The sequence below is a fragment of the Pristiophorus japonicus genome, chromosome 5 (genome assembly GCF_044704955.1).
Source record: "Pristiophorus japonicus isolate sPriJap1 chromosome 5, sPriJap1.hap1, whole genome shotgun sequence".
Taxonomy (NCBI): domain Eukaryota; kingdom Metazoa; phylum Chordata; class Chondrichthyes; family Pristiophoridae; genus Pristiophorus; species Pristiophorus japonicus.
In genome coordinates, this window is record NC_091981.1 from 23,118,589 (window position 1) to 23,137,022 (window position 18,434).

The following is an 18,434-nucleotide window of genomic DNA, read 5'->3' on the forward strand; positions in this document are numbered from 1 at the left end:
AGCAGTGGCAAGACCTTAGTGAAGTAGTTAGTCTAAGTAATATTTTCATTTATTCAACGGAATTGCAATTGTAAATGTCACCATCTTTTTGTCTGTCCCACCCAGCAGAAAGACACCCTCTCTAAAAAAATTATATTTTCCATCTTTGCAAAGGTGGCACACAACAAAAAGGAATGAACTCGAACAGGAGGAGGCCCGGCAAATCTGCACCCTCTGACACCCTTGGAAGACAGGGTTGCTGCTTTGATGAGTCCTGCCTGGAGAAAGACAACCAAGCTGGGCCCACACTCAAGGAAGAGGGTAACTCCTGCAAATTCCACAGCCTGGCTTTCCTAAATATTAAGTACTGTGCGGGCTAGTCATGCTTCGGTTCATGGGGATGTCTCCGTCTGCTACGCTTTGGTTGATGCAATGTGCCATCATTCATCGTGGTCCTTCAAATGAGCCTGCTGCCTGTGCTGTATGTGCCTACTCATGCCACCCTGCCCCCTTCTCTGCTGCTAACCATTTCTCTGTTCTGTTATATTTTGCAGAATTTGAGGCCAACCCTGACGAGGCTGAAGCCGATGCAAAAGAAGATTCAGATGCGGATGAGTCTGGAGGAGAACATCTTCCAATCCTACCTTCCAGACCAAGTGCATGGGGGTGAGGGAGAGGGGGAAGTGATAGATGAAGCCCACACTGTTGTACTCACTTTGGAGGAGGTGCAGGTGCCGCCCATTGAGGTGCCAGGCCCTTTCCTGAGTGGTACAAGTGTTGCATGGTTTCCTACAATCCAAGGCTAGGGATTCCAGTGGGGTGCAGCGAGGCACACCCAGGGCCCCACCATCCAAGGCTGTGGATCCCAGTATCCCAGTGATGCAGCGAGGCTCACGCAGGTCCCACCCGTCCAAGGCGGGTCCCAGCGGGATGCAACGAGCCACACCCAGGGTGAGGAGGGGAAGGGGAGCTCGACAGCGCTTTCCTGAGGTGCAGGATCTAACAGATGTGGTTCAGATGATGGCAATGAGTGTGGAGAGCATTGACCTTACACGATCACTCCTGGACATCATCAGTGGGGTGGGCGATGAAGTATCGGAACTGTCAGCAGAAGTAACAACACTCTCACGAGAAATGGGAACACTGTCCGGGAACATGAGGAAGGGAATGTCGCAGGTAGCTGATACACTGTCGGCGAACATGAGGGAGTGTTGGAGTTAGTTGCTCCAATAAGGGAACACACCAGACCCCGCGCCCATTGACAGGAGAAACTGCCACTCCCACTCCAATCCCCAGACCAGCCTCTGAAGAGGCTCAAGCCGGGCTTGCCCCTGCCCCGCCCCCCCCCTCCCCATCAAGAAGTGCGCATTACCTGAGATGTTCGAAAGAATAAGAGTGGTACCAACCTGAGAAATGCTGCGCCACCGCCTGCGAGCAGGGGTGGAGTCACCAAGATAAAGCGCAGCGGGCGGTCTTAGAATAAGGTGGAGAGATGGGTGCAGTCTTTCTTTGCTGCAGTTGCTGTTGTTGTTCTTATTATTGTTGTTACTGTTGCAATTGTTCTCAGATTAAAAGTTTTTTGTAAGTTATATATCCATCATTGACATCAACATAGCCCCAAAGCGGAGGGGGGAGCAGAAGTAGTACCGCAAAAAAGTCAATGCCGGGGCGCTTAAAGACCCAGCTAAGAGAGCCCATACATTCAGTGCTTCACACCCAACCTGGCGTGCCTTGATTGACACTGAGACGCAGAATGCCCACAGCGCTTGGTCAGCTCTTCAGGCCTCCATAACCAGTGCCTGCGAAGAGACGCTCGGTCACTCAATCAGGAAACACCAGGCCTGATTTGATGAGAATGATCAGGAGATTCAAGAGCTAATAGATCGCAAGAGCAGGGCAGTTCTGAGCCTTAAGCAACAACCCAACTCGGGAGCAGCAAAGCAGCATTACTGACGGCTCAAGGCTGAGGTCCAACAAAAAACTCAGGACCTAAAGAACAGGTGGTGGATGGAGAAAGCACAGGAAATACAGCAGCTGGCCGACAACCATGATGTGCGAGGGTTCTTCATCGCAGTCAAGGCCACCTATGGTCCAAACACCCAAGGCCCCACCCCGCCGTTGGCCAAGAACGGGAAACACTCATCAAGGAGACCGAGGCAGTCAAGGCCCGCTGGAAGAAGCACTTCGAAGATCTCTTCAATCGAGAATGCCTTTGACTCGAGTGTTCTCGACTCCATCCCGCAGCTTGTTACCCACCACCACTTCAGTAAAACCCCAACACTGCACGAGAGAGGCAAAGCCATAAGGCAGCTTAAGAACAACAAGGCTACGGGAGCAGGTGGAATTCCTGCTGAGGCACTGAAGTATGGCGGAGAGGCACTATTGCCGCGAATACATGACCTCATCTCTCTCATCTGGAGGGAGGAGAGCATGCCGGGAAATCTCAGAGATGCAGTAATCCTGACCATCTTTAAAAAAGGGGACAAGTCTGACTGCGGCAACTACAGAGGAATCTCCCTGCTATCAGCCACTGGGAAAGTTGTCGTTAGAGTCCTCCTCAACCGTCTTCTCCCTGGCCGAGGAGCTCCTCCCGGAGTCACAGTGCGGATTTCGTCCCCTTCGGGGCACAACAGACATGATTATTGCAGCACGACAGCTGCAGGAAAAATGCAAGGAACAGCGCCAGCCCTTATACATGGCCTTCTCGACCTTACAAAAGCCTTTGACACCGTCAACCGCGAGGGTCTATGGAGTGTCCTCCTCCGTTTCGGATGCCCCCAAAAGTTCGGCAACATCTTCCGCCTGCTCCACGACGACATGCAAGCCGTGATCCTTACCAACGGATCCATTACAGACCCAATCCCACCCGGACGGGGTTCAAACAAGGCTGCGTCATCGCCCCAACCCTCTTCTCAATCTTCCTCACTGCCATGTCCACCTCACAGTCAACAAGCTCCCCGCTGGAGTGGAACTAAACTACAGAACCAGTGGGAACCTGTTCAAACAGTAAACAGTTGTCGCTGAGCCTTCAGGCAGCAAAGCGTTTACGGATGAGCTTCTGGCGCAAGGCTCGAGCAATCGTTAAAGGGGCACAACGGCACGCCCTCCTCCGTCGTCGTGCTCTGGGTTCAGGTAGTTGCATGGCTTCCTCGTCCATCTCCTCCTCGTCATCTGCATCTTCCTCCTCAATCATCAGCCACACTCACCTCAGGTAGGTCTTCTACTACCCGCTGCTGCTGCCTCATGATGGCTAATTTATGCAGCATGCAGCACACAACAGTGAACTGACCGACAATATCAGGGGAGTATTGTAAGTAGCCTCTGAAATGGTCCAGGAATTGGAAATGCTGTTTCAAGTTGCCAATGGTCCTCTCTATTATGCTGCGCATCGCAATGTGCGACATGTTGTATTCCCGGTCAGCTTCCGTCCGGATTACGCATAGGGGCGTCATGAGCTAGGTGGCGAGGCCGTACCCTTTGTCTCCCAGCAGCCAGCTCTGCCCTTATGGCTGCTACTGAAACATGGCAGATATAGCGCTCTCGCATAGGATGAAAGCATCATGGGTGCTCCCAGGATATCTCGCATCAACTGACATGATGCGATGTATGTCGTCACACACGAGCTGCACATTAACGGAGTGGAAGCCTTTTCTGTTCCTGTACATGTCGGAATCCTCCAAAGGTGCTCAAAAGGCGATGTTGGTACAATCAATGCAGCCCTGTACCTTTGGGAAGCCAGCAATCCTGGAGAAGCCCACAGCCCTTTCACGCATTGCCTGGGTGGTCATTCCTCCGGACATATAGTACAGCAGTCACCTGCTGAATGCAGATATCTGTTGCATGTTGAGAAATGGTGCATACATCCCCAGTTGTGGCCTGGAACGATCCAGAAGAATAGAATGAAAGTGCAGCTGTAACCTTCACTTCAACTGACAAAGAAGTCCTCCGAATGCATCTAGGTTGCAAGTTTGTTTTTACTAACTCACAGATCTCGGTTATAACTTCTTTGCGGAAGTGCAACCTCTGCATCACTCAGGTGCAGGTATGAATGCCTGTCTCGATATACCCGATGTGGGTAAGGCCTTCTGTCCATTATCCTACGTGCTCTGAGGTTCCTCAAGTGATGATGTCTAACCAATTGTCTCCTCCGCAGAACCATCATGCAGAAGGGTTTCACGAGGTATGGCATTGTCAGTATTGCCCCCATGATTAAATTGTACCTTTGCAAGAAGCTCAAAACAGCAGGACAAGTTTCTTTGTTCTCTCTCTCCCAAAGGTTGACGCCCTAGTATGGACTACACCTTGGTCCGCGTATGCGCAATAAACTTGCTTAGAACGGGAAGCTAGGCATTCAAATGAGGACATTTCGGGCAACCAAGTCTAATGCAATTCTTTTAATTTTAGATTTTTTTCAAAGTACCACCCCACCACCAACTGAACGTCTCCTCTCTGGGCTCGAGGGTCGGCCGGCAGAATTGCTCCCTCGCCTGGACACAGGGGCTAGGCAAGCACCACCCCCCCCCCCCCGCCCCCCCCGGGCTTCTTTTGATGCTGCTGCATAGTGTAAGGGTTCTCATTCCTCCAGTTCGGCTTCCACCCCCCTCCCCCTCCGGGATTCTTTTGAAGCCGAACCCCAAGTCCCTGTGTCTGGGCAAGGGACCGATTCTGCCGGCCGATGCTCCGACCCTCGAGCCCGGTTTGGAGACGTTCGATGGTGGCGTGGCACTTTGAAAAAAATCAAAAATTAAAGAATTGCATTAAACTTCCATTTTCTGCGTTTTAAGTTTGAAAAAATTAAACTTCATGATGCATAGTTAATGTATTCTTGACTCCCTCCAAAATTCCGCCTACAAACAATGGCGTCTTTCTGCGCCGATTTTTTAACGTGCGCTGCTTTTTCTTAAGTGCCCAGAAGGTTTTTGGGGAGTGGCCACATACGCCGTCCTGGGAAAAATGCAAATTGGAAAAACTGTATAAATGTGAAAAACTGGCGCAGACATCAGGTGACACAAAAAAAACGAACCTAAAAAAATCGTAACTGAGTTACACTGGCGCACAATCTTTGGGGAAACTTGGATATTTTAATTTAGGTCAAAAAAGCGACGTGCGCCAAAAAAACATCGTACATCACTGGGGAAAATTGAGCCCATTGCTTTGGGTGACCTGATTGGCCAGTTTTGCGGTACTTGCTAGTTTGTGAATGGTAACTTGGAAAACAAATTGACCAATTTGATTGCTTGGTTCTGTGCTTGTTATATTCTTGGCTACTGATCAACAGTAATTCCCATTTTTCTAACGAATGGAAGTAGCTTTTGATTGGTTCAAACTCACTTGTCTATTTGAGCTGATCAGCATGGCTACCTCAACAGTTAGTGGTTCCTCTGTGAAGGCAGAAAGTCTTTGAGGTAGGACACCATTAAGAGATATGATGCTACGGACAGTCTAGGCACAAGTGCTTGGAACTTCTGTGGGTGTTTTCCGACCTCCTGTCATAATTTTAGGGATAAGAGCAACGTCATAAACGTCCAGTTATGCCATTTCTCTGGGCTTTCCAGTGATCTTCCGCTGAAGTTACAGCAGGAGACGGGAAGAACCCCACCAGCATTCTACCCCAATGCTTTTACTTACGTGAAATAATTAACCCATACAAAATGTGGAAAAAAAGAGAATTTTAAGTTTGGAGAACAATTATATTATAAAATTAGAAACATGAAACTATAATTTTGTGCTGTTCATCTTGTGATTAATTTAACTTTAATTCTACATTTAAACTTAATCTTAGAAACATATGTCAAATTTGGCACAGAGTAACAGTATAAGCAACAATCCTATAGGACAGTGTAATTCCCCTTACCTTGCACTGTTCATATGATGTTTCTTCAGACTCTTGATGAACCACGCTAAATGATATGCTCTTCGGATCAGAAGAAAAGACCCAGCTAATGGTCAAACCACATTCTTCAACAACAATAGGGATGAGACTGTAGCAACTGGACTTAACAAAAAGCTCTCTGCTGTTGTCTCCGAATTGTCTAATCTCATCCACCGTGAGGGGTATCCTGAGCCTAAAATAGAAAAACAAATAAATTTGCACGCCCAACAACTTACATTTATATAGTGCCTTTAACGTAGTAAAATGTTCCAAGATGCTTCACAGGAGCGTTATCAAACAAAATTTGTGACTAAGCCACATAAGGAGATATTAGGACAGATGATCAAAAGCCTGGTCAGAGAGGTAGGTTTTAAGGAGGAGAGAGAGGTAGAGAGGTTTAGGGAGGGAATTCCTTGGGGTCTAGACTGCTGAAGGCACAGCAATGGTGGAGTGATTAAAATCAGGGATATGCAAGAGCCCAGAATTGGAGGAGTGCAGAGGGATGTAGGGCTGGAGGAGGTTATAGAGATAGAGAGGGGCGAGACCATGGAGGGATTTGAAAACAAGGATGAGAATTTTAAAATTGAGGTGTTGCCGGACCGGGAGCCAGTGTAGGTCAGCGAGCACAGGGTTGATGGGTAAACGGGATTTAGTGTAGGATACGGACAGCAGAAGTCTTGAAAGTGAACAGAAGTCACCCGCACAGGAATCAGTGTCAGCTGTATTGGTGCTTACCAAGAAGTAAGTGCTGTTTCTTTTTCTTTAAACTTTAAGAGAACTTTGTGGACAGGTGGAAAACTAGCAGCAATGCTAATGTTAAGTTAGGGCATCTCTGATTTGCACAACTAACCATGTCACTGTTCAGTTATTCAAGTTTGTGTTCAGAACAAATGAGGGCTACAGAAGAAATTGGAGAGGGGAAATCTGATCATCTGGATTGGATTATTTGAGTTTCAGATTTGTTACTGGTGTTCTATTTAGCTTGTATCAGAAATGCATATCAGTAAAATCTTAAAATACTAGCATTGCACAATGTTTTAGTCTCCATATAAAGTGAGATTAGTTGACAGGCAAACAATTGACAGGAAGCACAGATACAATTATTTCTCTATTTAAAGTCCTCTCTGCCCTTACTTTTATGTAACACTATGATTTAACATTATTTGTACCTAAACAGCAAAACTAATGACAGTTTAGGAGGCAGTGAGGTAAAGTTGGTTGTAGCATTGGAATTTTTCCACCGTACAATTTGAGGAGCGGTAGGTGCAAAAACTGATGTGTTACTGCACCATCAGTGGCAGGAGGGTGTGATTCCACAGAGACAAGTGTACATAGGCAGTTTCCATTGTAAATGTGCATATAGGAATTTATAGTGGAAAAAGCTGACAGGAAATGCACACCACATAAATTTCTTGTGCATTAGTCAATCTCCTGTAGCATTGTACAATAGTTACAGTACCAGAGAAGATGTCATCAGACGCTACAATATTGGCCATGTGGAAGGATACAGCTGTGGCTGTGAGTGGGATCTCCACAAACCCAACAACCCCTTTGCAATGCTGAAAGAAGTTTAATAACCTCACTACATTCGACGTCACCGCAGCCCAGAAAGTGGATTGGTGGGTGTAATGTCTGTAGCTCCACACTGTGGACGCCTGTGTTACTGCAGCTAGTGCTGTTTAATATAGAGCCGGTCACCTGACCAGCAGGTCAGAAGATTCCGGAACCTGCAGCCATCTTACAGGTTGCGAGTTGTGTGCTCTCCGAAGATATGACAGTGGGGTGCCATGAAGCGGAAAGGGCGCGAGAGCGGGAGGACCAGCAACCCTTCAAAGGGCGTGAGAAAGCCGAGCAGCCAGCCCAACCAGCATCAACTGACCGGCTAAGATAAGTAGTAAAAAGAATCAACGTGTGATGTCATAGGAAAGCAGGGAAGTGATTGGCTGGTGAGTTTCTCTCTCTTTTCTTGGGCATTGCTTTAAATTAAGAGCCGGGATTAAAAACTAAATCTAATTAATTAAATACATTATAGATGGCAGGGCAGGCGATGTGTTACTACTGCAACATGTAGGAGCTGGTGGACACCACTGATGTCCACTGCGACCACATCTGCAGTAAGTGCCTGCAGCTTGAGGAACTTCGGCTCCGCGTTGATGAGCTGGAGTCCAAGCTGCGGACACTGCCACACATCAGGGAGGGGGAGAGTTACCTGGATGCTGCATTCCAGGAGGCAGTCGCACCCCTTAGATGAATTCATTCAAATTTGGTCCGTGGTCAGAGACTATGAGTGAGGCAAGTATGGAGACCCAGGAATTAGTATTGGAGGAACCTCAGCCCTTGCAATTTGTCTAACAGGTATGAGATTCTTGCTCCTTGTGTGGACGAGAGCAAGGATTGCAGGGAGGATGAGCAAACTGACCACAGCACCGTGATACAGGGGGCCATTCAAGTGGAGGGAGTAAAAAGAAATGTTGCAGTGGTATGGGACAGTATCATTAGGGGGATAGATATGGTTCTTAGCAGCTGAAAATGTGAGTCCCGAAGGCTGTGCTGCCTGCCCGGTGCCAGGGTTAAGGACATCGCCTCAAGGCTGGAGAGGAACTAGGAGGGGAGGGGAAAGATCCAGTTGTCATGGTCCACGTGGGTACCAACGACATAGGTAGGACAAAGAAAGAGGTTCTGCTGAGGGAGTATGAGCAGCTAAGGGCTAAATTAAAAAGCAGAACCACAAAGGTAATAACCTCTGGATTACTACCTGAGCCACGAGCAAATTTGCATAGGGTAAATAAGATCAGAGAGATAAACACGTGGTTCAAAGACTGGTGTGGAAGAAATTGGTTTTGATCAATGGGGCAATGGCATCAGTACTGGGGTAAGAGCGAGCTGTTCCATTGGGACTAGCTTCACTTGAACCAAGCTGGGACCTGTGTCCTGGTGAATCGAATAGCTAGGGCTGTAGGGAGGGCTTTAGACTAAATAGTGGGGGGAGGGAGGGTTCAGGTGAGTGGAAATTTAAAAAGTCAAAGAGCAAGGGGAAGGCAATAGAGCAGGGTAGCGGTGGGGGGAAATGATAACCAGTGCAACAGGAAGGGACAGAATGTATAAACATAAGAGTGTATCAGAAAGTGGGGTCAAAGCAGGGAAAAATTGTAAAAAAAATAAAATTAAAAGCTCTTTATCAGAATGCAGACAGCATTCGTAACAGAATAGATGAGTTGACGGCACAAATAGATATAAATGAGTATGATCTGATAGCCATTACAGAGACGTGGTTACAAGGTGACCTGGAAACTGAATATTCAGGAGTACTTGACAATTCGGAAGGTTAGACAGAATGGAAAAGGAAGTGGGATAGCTCTATTAATAAAGGATGAGATCAGTGCAGTAGTGAGAAATGATATTGGCTCAGAAGATCAAGATGTAGATAAGAAATAATAAGGGGAAGAAGTCACTGGTGGGCGTAGTCTATAGGCCCTCTAACAGCTATACTGTTGGATGGAATATAAATGAAGAAATAATAGAGGCTTGTAAAAAAGGAACGGTAATAATCATGGGCGATTTTAATCTTCATATTGGTTGGACAAATCAAATTGACCAAGGTAGCCTTGAGGAAGAGTTCATAGAGTGTATCTGGGTTGGTTTCCTTGAACAGTACATTGCAGAACCAACCAGGGAGCAGGCTATCTTAGATCCTGTAATGAGACAGGATTAATAAATGATCTCGAAGTAAAGGATCCTCTAGGAATGAGTGACCATAACATGGTTGAATTTCAAATTCAGTTGGAGGTTGAGAAAGTTGGATTTCAAACCAGTGTCCTAAGCTTAAATAAATGAGACTTCAAAGGTATGAAGGCAGAGTTGGCTGGGAGAATAGGTTAAAGTATGGGACGGTTGATGTACAGTGGCAGACATTTAAGGAGATATTTCATAACTCACAACAAAATATATCCCAATGAGAAGGAAAGACTTTAAGAGAAGGAATAACCATCCGTGGCTAACTAGGGAAATAAAGGATATAAAATTGAAAACAATGGCATACAAAGTGGCCGAGATTAGTGGGAGGCCAGAGGATTGGAAAACTTTTAAAAAAACAGCAAAGGACGACTAATAAAATAATAGAGGGAAGATAGATTATGAGAGTCAACTAGCAAAGAATATAAAGACAGATAGTAAGAGTTTCTACAGGTATATAAAAAGGAAGAGAGTAGCTCTTAGAGGATGAGACTGTGGAATTAATAATGGGTAACAGGGAAATGGCAGAGACTTTGAACAAATATTTTGTATCAGTTCTTCACGGTAGAAGACATTAAAGCATCTCAATAATGGATAATCAAAGGGCTATAGGGAGGGAGGAACTTAAAACAATCATTATCACTAAAGAAGAAGTACTCGGTAAAATAATGGGACTAAAAGTGGACAATTCCCCTGGACCTGATGGCTTACATCCTAGGGTCTTAAAAGAAGTGGCTGCAGAGATACTGGATGCATTGGTTGCAATTTACCAAAATTCCCTGGATTCTGGAGAGGTCCCAACGGATTGGAAAACCGTAAATGTAACGCCCCTATTTAAAAAAGAAGGCAGACAGAAATCGGGAAACTATAGACCAGTTAGCCTAACATCTGTCGTTGGGAAAATGCTGGAGTCCATTATTAAGGACATTTGGAAAGCATAATACAGTCAAGCAGAATCAGCATGGGTTCATGGAAGGGAAATCATGTTTGACAAATTTGCTGGAGTTCTTTGAGGATGTAACGAGCAGGGTGGATAAGGGGGAACCAGTGAATGTGGTGTATTTAGATTTCCAGAAGGCATTTGATAAGGTGCCACATAAAAGGTTACTGCACAAGATAAAAGCTCACAAGCTGGGGGGTAATATAGTAGCTTGCATAGCGGATTGGCTAACTAACAGAAAACAGAGAGTTGTGATAAATGGGTCATTGGTTGGCAAACGGTAACTAGTGGGGTGCCACAGGGATCGGTGCTGGGGCCTCAACTATTTACAATTTATATGAATGATTTGGATGAAGGGACCGAGTGTAATGTAGCCAAGTTTTGTTGATGATACAAAGATGGATGGGAAAGCAAGTTGTGAGGAGGACGCAAAAAATCTGCAAAAGGATATAGACAGGCTAAGTGAGTGGGCAAACATTTGGCAGATGGAGTATAATGTGGGAAAATGTGAGGTTATCTACTGGATCATTGAACATATTTAAGGTGGAAGTAGGCAGATTTTTGAACGATAAGGGAGTGAAGGGTTATGGGGAGCGGGCAGGGAAGTGGAGCTAAGCCCAGGACCAGATCAGCCATGATCTTATTGAATGGCGGAGCAGGCTTGAGGGGCCAAATGGTCTACTCCTGCTCCTATTTCGTATGTTCTTAAATCAACAAAGGTAAGAGTATTTTCAGATGAATAACGGGGCAGATAACTAAATCAAGAGAAGCAAAAGGGTACTCCCTGGAAGAAAAGTCAAATAATGCTCTTTGGTGTACCACATGGCACAATGTTCACTGAAGCAAAGTCACTTGGCAGCAGTCATGTCTGGTGTTTCACATCTGTAATGCATCCTAGCATACTGAAATCTCACATTCTAGGTCCATGATCGCTTACACCTACCATTACTAATCTATCCAATCCACACATCCTAAATGATGTGACCACAGTATCTGAAGACGCCATTGTATGGTTTCACTCCCTATCTATCCAGATTCAGCCAGCACATCTCTGGCATTGGCCTGCTCTCCTGTACATGCACCATCACCTCCGGAGTGTCCCAAAGATCCATCACTAGCTCCTCATCTACATGCTGCCCTTTGATGACATCATTCACAGGTACAGAGTCACCTTCCATATGTGTGCTGATGACACAGAATTCTACCTCTCTGTTACTTCTCCAGACTCCATAACTACCACCATGCTGGGAGAATGCCTGTCGACATCAAGTTGTGGATGTTACAATTTGCTCCAACTAATTCCTGAAGACTCAAACAAATCAATTGTAGAAGACAGAAAAACACCCAGACGTGAACCAGCTGCCTAAATGGACAAACCAGCAACTAACCTGTATGGAGTGGATGAGCCCTTTAAATAGTGCTCCTGAAGGGTCCATCCAGCCTGTTGGCACCACAGGTTTATCACGTGGCAAGTCAGGTGTTGGGGCAAACCAATTTCACAGAAAGATCGTACAACAAGCGTAGGACTCGTATTTAAATATTATAATGAGGCTTTCCGCGCGTGCCCCGGATGCTTATGGAGGAGCCCAATCCAATATGGCGGGCGGCGCACATCCCGCGTGAAAGAAATTGCTCATATTCTGTTATGCATTAAGTACTGCTCAACCATCACCTACATCGTGACTGACTTACATTAGTTCCTAGTGCATTATAGTTAAAATTATCATCCACATCTTCAAATACCTCCATTGTCTTACCACACATCCTACCTCTGCAATTCCCTCCAGACTTATATCCCTTCCAGCATCTTTTAGTTTTCTGAGTCTGGACTTTTGTGCAACACCCCCACATTTTATCCCAGCACTGGTGGCAGAACCGTCAGCTGCCTTGTTTCTCCTCTCTGGAACTGCCTTCCCAAACACCTCTCTCCGTTTCTCTCGCTCCTTTTAAAAAAATAAGCTTTTGGCCACTCTTCCAAATCAACCGCCATGGATCAGTATCCTATCCCTTATCTATTCCTATTTATTGTTTTCTTTTCCATAAAAGTGCTTTGGGGTGTTTTCTACATTAATAGAATTTTTTATTGTCCGTTCTAGGCATTTCAGAAAATACCGAGGTGTTCATTTCCGTAGCTGATATTGTTTAGTTAGTGTTGATGTTGGAAAAGTCCAGTTTGGACCAAATAAAAATGTGGATATGGGTACCAGCAGAGGCAGGAGTACAGTGGGGTGGAGGCTGGTAATGTTGTGGAGATGGAAGTAGATGCACAGGATGTGCGATGTGAGCCTCAGCTTAGGGCTGAACAAGACTCTGAGACTGTGAACCATCTGGTGCAGTACGAGTGAGCAACTGGGCTGGGGGATGGAATTGGGTTAAGGGTATAAAGCTTTTGTCAGGAGCTGAATAGGTTGCCTTCAGTCTTCCTGATGTTCAATTTGAGGCAGTTCTGGCTGATTCATGACTTCACGTTGGACAAGTAACCTGGCAGCACAGTGGTGGCTGTGGTGTTGTAGAGCTGGAGCTAGTCTAATCTGCAAACTTATGGAAACGAATCCCACACTTATGGATCATTGAGGAGAAACAAGTAAATGAAGAAAAGTAGGGGGCCAAGGATGGAATGTTGGGTTACTCAGGTTGAGATCATGTGGGGGTGAGAGAAGTCATTTGTGGAGATGTACTGGTTACATTAGGTTAGGTAGAAATGGAACCTGACAAAGGGTAGTCTTAGTGAGGTGGACCATGGAAGATATTTAGTGCAGGAGAATGGAATGGTAGACTCTGTTGAATGATACAGAGAGGGTGATGAAGATGGATAATATGCCATGGTTGCAATCCGAGGATGTTTTTCGGTGTTTGACCAGGGTAGTACTAGTGCTGTGGGAGGGCAGAAAATGAAATGGAGCGGTTTGGGGAGGGAATTGCTGGAACTGGGTGGAATCAATGTGCTCAAGGATCTTGGAGAGGAAGGCAAGGTTTTATAGGGGTGGCTTTAGAGAGGTTGTGGCAGTCAATGGTAGGTTTTCTCAGTATGGTCAACAAGAGGGCATAATTTCTAACATAGAAGAGGAAAGTAAAAATACTGTTTAGACTTTAAGCAGAGGGTGGTGATTGTATGGAATGGAATGCCAAGGGAGGCAGTGGCTGGGGGATGATTGTATCAGCACATTCAAATGAGAGTTGGCTAAATACTTGGGAGAAAAATTTGATAGAGGGGTATGAAAGGTATCATAGGATAAAGACTGGTCAGATGGACTGCAATGTTCTTTTTCGGTCCTGTACATTTCTATGTTGCAATCTAGCTGCAAAACTTTTGTATGATACGTACGTAATTTCTCCACACTGCAGTAAATTAATCTCTGCATCTTGCATAGATTGTGTAGATCCAGCTTCAGGTGGAATACCTGGTCCATCTGTCTCACATGTTGGACTTCTGCAAGAGAAAGTTGTGTCATTGGATGTGCAATATTTTTAGTCATGCAAACATAAATTAGAAACATAGAAAAATAAGTGCAGGAGTAGGCCATTCGGCCCTTCGAGCCTGCACCAAAATTCAATAAGATCTTGGCTGATCATTCCCTCAGTACCCCTTTCCTGCTTTCTCTCCATACCCGCTGATCCTCTTAGCCGTAAGGGCCATATCTAACTCCCTCTTGAATATATCCAATGAACTGGCATCAACAACTCTCTGCGGCAGGGAATTTCAGAGGTTAGCAACTCTCTGAGTGAAGAAGTTTCTCCTCATCTCAGTCTTAAATGGCCTACCCCTTATCGTAAGACTGTGTCCCCTGGTTCTGGACTTCCCCAACATCGGGAACATTCTTCCCGCATCTAATCTGTCCAGTCCCGTCAGAGTCTTATATATTTTTATGAGATCCCCTCTCATCCTTCTAAACTCCAATGTATAAAGGCCCAGTTGATCCAGTCTCTCCTCATATGTCAGTCCAGCCATCCCGGGAATCAGTCTGGTGAACCTTCGCTGCACTCCCTCAATAGCAAGAACGTCCTTCCTCAGATTAGGAGACCAAAACTGAACACAATATTCCAGGTGAGGCCTCACCAAGGCCCTGTACAACTGCAGTAAGACCTCCCTGCTCCTATACTCAAAACCCCTAGCTATGAAGGCCAACATACCATTTGCCTTCTTCACCGCCTGCTGTACCTGCTTGCCAACTTTCAATGACTGATGAACCATGACACCCAGGTCTCGTTGCATCTCCCCTTTTCCTAATCTGCCGCCATTCAGATAATATTCTGCCTTGGTGTTTTTGACCCCAAAGTGGATAACCTCACATTTATCCACATTACACTGCATCTGCCATGCATTTGCCCACTCACTTAACCTGTCCAAGTCACCCTGCAGCCTCTAAGCGTCCTCCTCACAGCTCACACCGCCACCCAGTTTAGTGTCATCTGTAAACTTGGAGATATTACACTCAATTCCTTCATCTAAATGATTAATGTATATTGTAAAGAGCTGGGGTCCCAGCACTGAGCCCTGCGGCACTCCACTAGTCACTGTCTGCCATTCTGAAAAGGACCCATTTATCCTGACTCTCTGCTTCCTGTCTGCCAACCAGTACTCTATCCACGTCAGTACATTACCCCCAATACCATGTGCTTTGATTTTACACACCAATCTCTTGTGTGCAAAATTAGCATCATTTACAGGACTATAAAGTCCATTATTTACAACTGAAAAGTCACTGACTGCTATATGCCTTATTTCGATGTCTTATCTACAGAGTATCTGAATCAGAAAAAATGTCCCACACCATGCTAAAGATAAATGTCAAGAAAAATAAGAATTTTGTTTCTGTCTTCACATTCACATTATTTATCTTGTCCTACACTTTCATATTTAGTTATTCAGATCTCATTATTGCCTCGTTTATTTGTAACCAGTGGCAAATAAATATTTATCACAATGTTTAAATTTAGTGGAGGCATTTATTTTGGATGAGACGTTAAACCAAGGACCTGTCTGCCCTCTCATGTGGATCACTAAAAACACATTATTTAGTCATTATCACATTGCTGTTTGTGGGACCTTGCTGTGCACACACTGGCTGCCACGTTTCCGATATTGCAACAGTGCCTACAGTGGCTGCAAAGCATTTCCTGACCTCTTGAGGTCGTGAAAGGCATTATATAATGCAAGTTCTTTCTTTTACTGTGCCGTGTATAAATGTTGGCAGTTTAACTTGTCACAATGCTGCCCTCTGGTGTTTTTGCTTTATTTCAGCTGTGTGGCACCTATACTACCACTCTTGGGTAAAACAAAACAAAAATTGTTAGAAATACTTAGCAGTGCAGTCAACATCTGCATTGAGAAAGAAAATCGTGTTTCACTGGCAGCCTGTTGCGATTTTGGCAGCCCTCAGTCCTGTTCATTGCAAGGGCCCTCCCTACATGGAAGTTAGCCACGTCTGGGGCAGCAGGCATTCTGGGGGGGAAGCGGCGGTGGCCATCAGAGCGAACAAGCAAAATTATGCGCTAACCAGCAGGCTTTCAGTAACGCACAATTAACCCATGAATAGCACCAATAAGAGGTTGTATGCAATAATGTCCCTCCCGTCCGGGAATTGGTTGGAAAGGTAAGGTTAAAAACCAGTTGCCGTGGTCCATGTCGGGACCAAAGACATAGGAAGGAACAGGGAGGAAAGTCCTGCTAAGAGATTATCAGGATCTAGGAGCTAAATTAAAATAGAGTAGTAATCTCAGGAATTGACACAAACACAAAGAGATCAGGAAAGTAAATATGTGACTGAAGGTGGGGAAAGGGTTTCATTTCATGGGACACTGACACCAGTATTTGGACTGGAAGGAGCTGTACTACTGGGATGGGCTGCATGTGAACTGAGTTGGGACCAAGGTTGTAACAGAAAGGATAAATAGGGCTGTAAAAAGGATGAAACGAATAAAGTTTGGGGGTGAAGGGTGGGGAGAGGGCTCAGGCAGAAATAATAATAAAAGTGAAATAGAGAAAAGATAAGAAAATGGGATGAGAGAAAAGTCTAGATCATAAATAATGTTAAAGATGATGGCCTAGATTAGAAGCATAGAAAATAGGAGCAGTAGTAGACCATTTGGCCCTTCGAGCCTGCACCATCATTCAATATGATCATGGCTGAGCCACTATCTCAACAATATATTCCCGCTTTCTCCCCATACCCCTTGATGCCTTTTGTGACTAGAAATCTAACTATCTGCTTCTTAAATATATTCAGTGACTGTGCCTCCACAGCCTTCTATGGTAGAGAGTTCCACAGGTTCACCACCCTCTGAGTGAAGAAATTTCGCTGGAAAAATGATGGATGCCGCTACTAATGTGCACATTGTCCAGCAATTTGTGGTGAGGAAGAGATACCCTGTGCATTGCTGACCGATTTACACTGCTCCACTGTTAACATCGCGAAAATGGCATCTTGCCTTAACGCCCCTGTGATTTTCATGAAGTTTCTGCATTTGCGCATTAATTGTCCATTAAACTCGCCACAGAAAGTTAAGTCTCATCATTATCAGTACAAGTACCCTTTTAACGATGTGATAATTGTTAATGACTGCCAATCAACCTCTCTTGCCCAGAAAGTGAACAATTATAAGCATGGAGTCTTATTCCTTCAGGTTGTGAATTGTTTTAGGAGATTTAAAAAAGGCCAAATTTCTTTCTTACTTTTCCTTTCGGTCTCTTTTTTCTCTCTCTCTTAATCCAATCTTTCTTTCCCTCTCTTTATTTCTCTTTCAGTATCTAATTTGACATTGAATTCACCCACTCTAACTCACCCTCCTTCTTAGTCCTTTCCCTGTTTATTTCTGAATCCTTTAATCTTATAGATTAAGGAGATACGCTGTTTGTCTCGATGTTCACCAAGGTCCTCCTTGCCATTGTTGCGCCGTTACCAGCTCATACTTCCAGTAACTTTGTGGGCAATTTTTTTTAAACCTAAATGTGCAGTTGTAAGTCTAACTAACTTGCCCCACTCCATCAAAGTGTGGCACGATATAAATAGTTCAGGTTCAGAAGAAAAATAGGAAATAATAACAAGATAACTGATAAAAATACAACAAGAGTGATGAAAAATAAGAAGTGTGATAAGTTAAACGATGTGAGAAAAACAGCATCAGGGCAAAAGGGCAGGGTGGGATGTGTTGCCCAAGTAACGGTTCAATACACAAATTTACATAGCATAAGGAATACAACAAGCAAATTAAAAGCATAAATTCAGCTTAAAGAGTCTGATGCAATAGCTATCACTGAGACCTGGCTACAAACTGGACAAGACTGGGAGATAAATATTCTAAATTATAAGGTCTTTCGAAAGGACAGGGAAATTGGAAAATGAGGAAGAGTATCAATATTGATAAAATACACTATTACAGCATTAGAAAGAGGGACTACAAGTAAAGGTGAGCAGACAGTAGAAACTCTCTGGGAAGAATTGAGGAATATGAAAAGATGTACAATTTTGATAGGAATTGTCTCATCATCATTATCATAGGCAGTCCCTTGGAATCAAGGAAGACTTGCTTCCACTCTTAAAATGAGTCCTTAGCTGGCTGAACAGTCCAATACGAGAGCCACAGTCCCCGTCACAGGTGGGACAGATAGTTGTTGGGGGAGAGGGTGGGTGGGACAGGTTTGCTGCACGCTCTTTCCGCCACCTGCGCTTGACTTCTGCATGCTCTCGGCGATGAGACTTGAGGTGCTCAGCACCCTCCCGGATGCACTTCCTCCACTTAGGGTGGTCTTTGGCCAAGGATTCCCAGGTGTCAGTGGGGATGTTGCACTTTTATCAGGGAGGCTTTGAGGGTGTCCTTGTAACGTTTCCTCTGCCCACCTTTGGCTCGTTTGCCGTGAAGGAGTTCCGAGTAGAGCGTTTGCTTTGGAAGTCTCGTGTCTGGCATGCGAAC

General features: G+C 45.1%; 2 protein-coding genes across 4 annotated transcripts in view; one reads left to right on the forward strand and one right to left on the reverse strand.

The window, feature by feature from the left end:
* The window catches only part of fyco1a (FYVE and coiled-coil domain autophagy adaptor 1a), a 234,289-nt gene that overhangs the window by 26,687 nt on the left and 189,168 nt on the right, over positions 1–18,434 (reverse strand). For both annotated transcript variants that reach the window (XM_070880401.1, XM_070880402.1), the window contains exons 16-17: positions 13,849–13,953; positions 5,834–6,044 (exon numbers count right to left, since the gene is read on the reverse strand). In XM_070880401.1, coding sequence (XP_070736502.1) covers positions 5,834–6,044; positions 13,849–13,953 — 316 coding nt within the window. The remainder of the gene's footprint in view (positions 1–5,833; positions 6,045–13,848; positions 13,954–18,434) is intronic.
* Positions 7,580–18,434, forward strand: part of LOC139264243 (C-X-C chemokine receptor type 6-like) — a 30,288-nt gene continuing 19,433 nt past the window's right edge. The window contains exons 1-2 of one of the 2 annotated variants that reach the window (XR_011593300.1): positions 7,580–7,797; positions 11,748–13,953. The gene's annotated coding sequence lies outside the window, so the exon portion shown is untranslated. Of the gene's footprint in view, positions 7,798–11,747; positions 13,954–18,434 lie in introns of those variants that run through there. The other variant, XM_070880403.1, reaches the window with a different exon arrangement.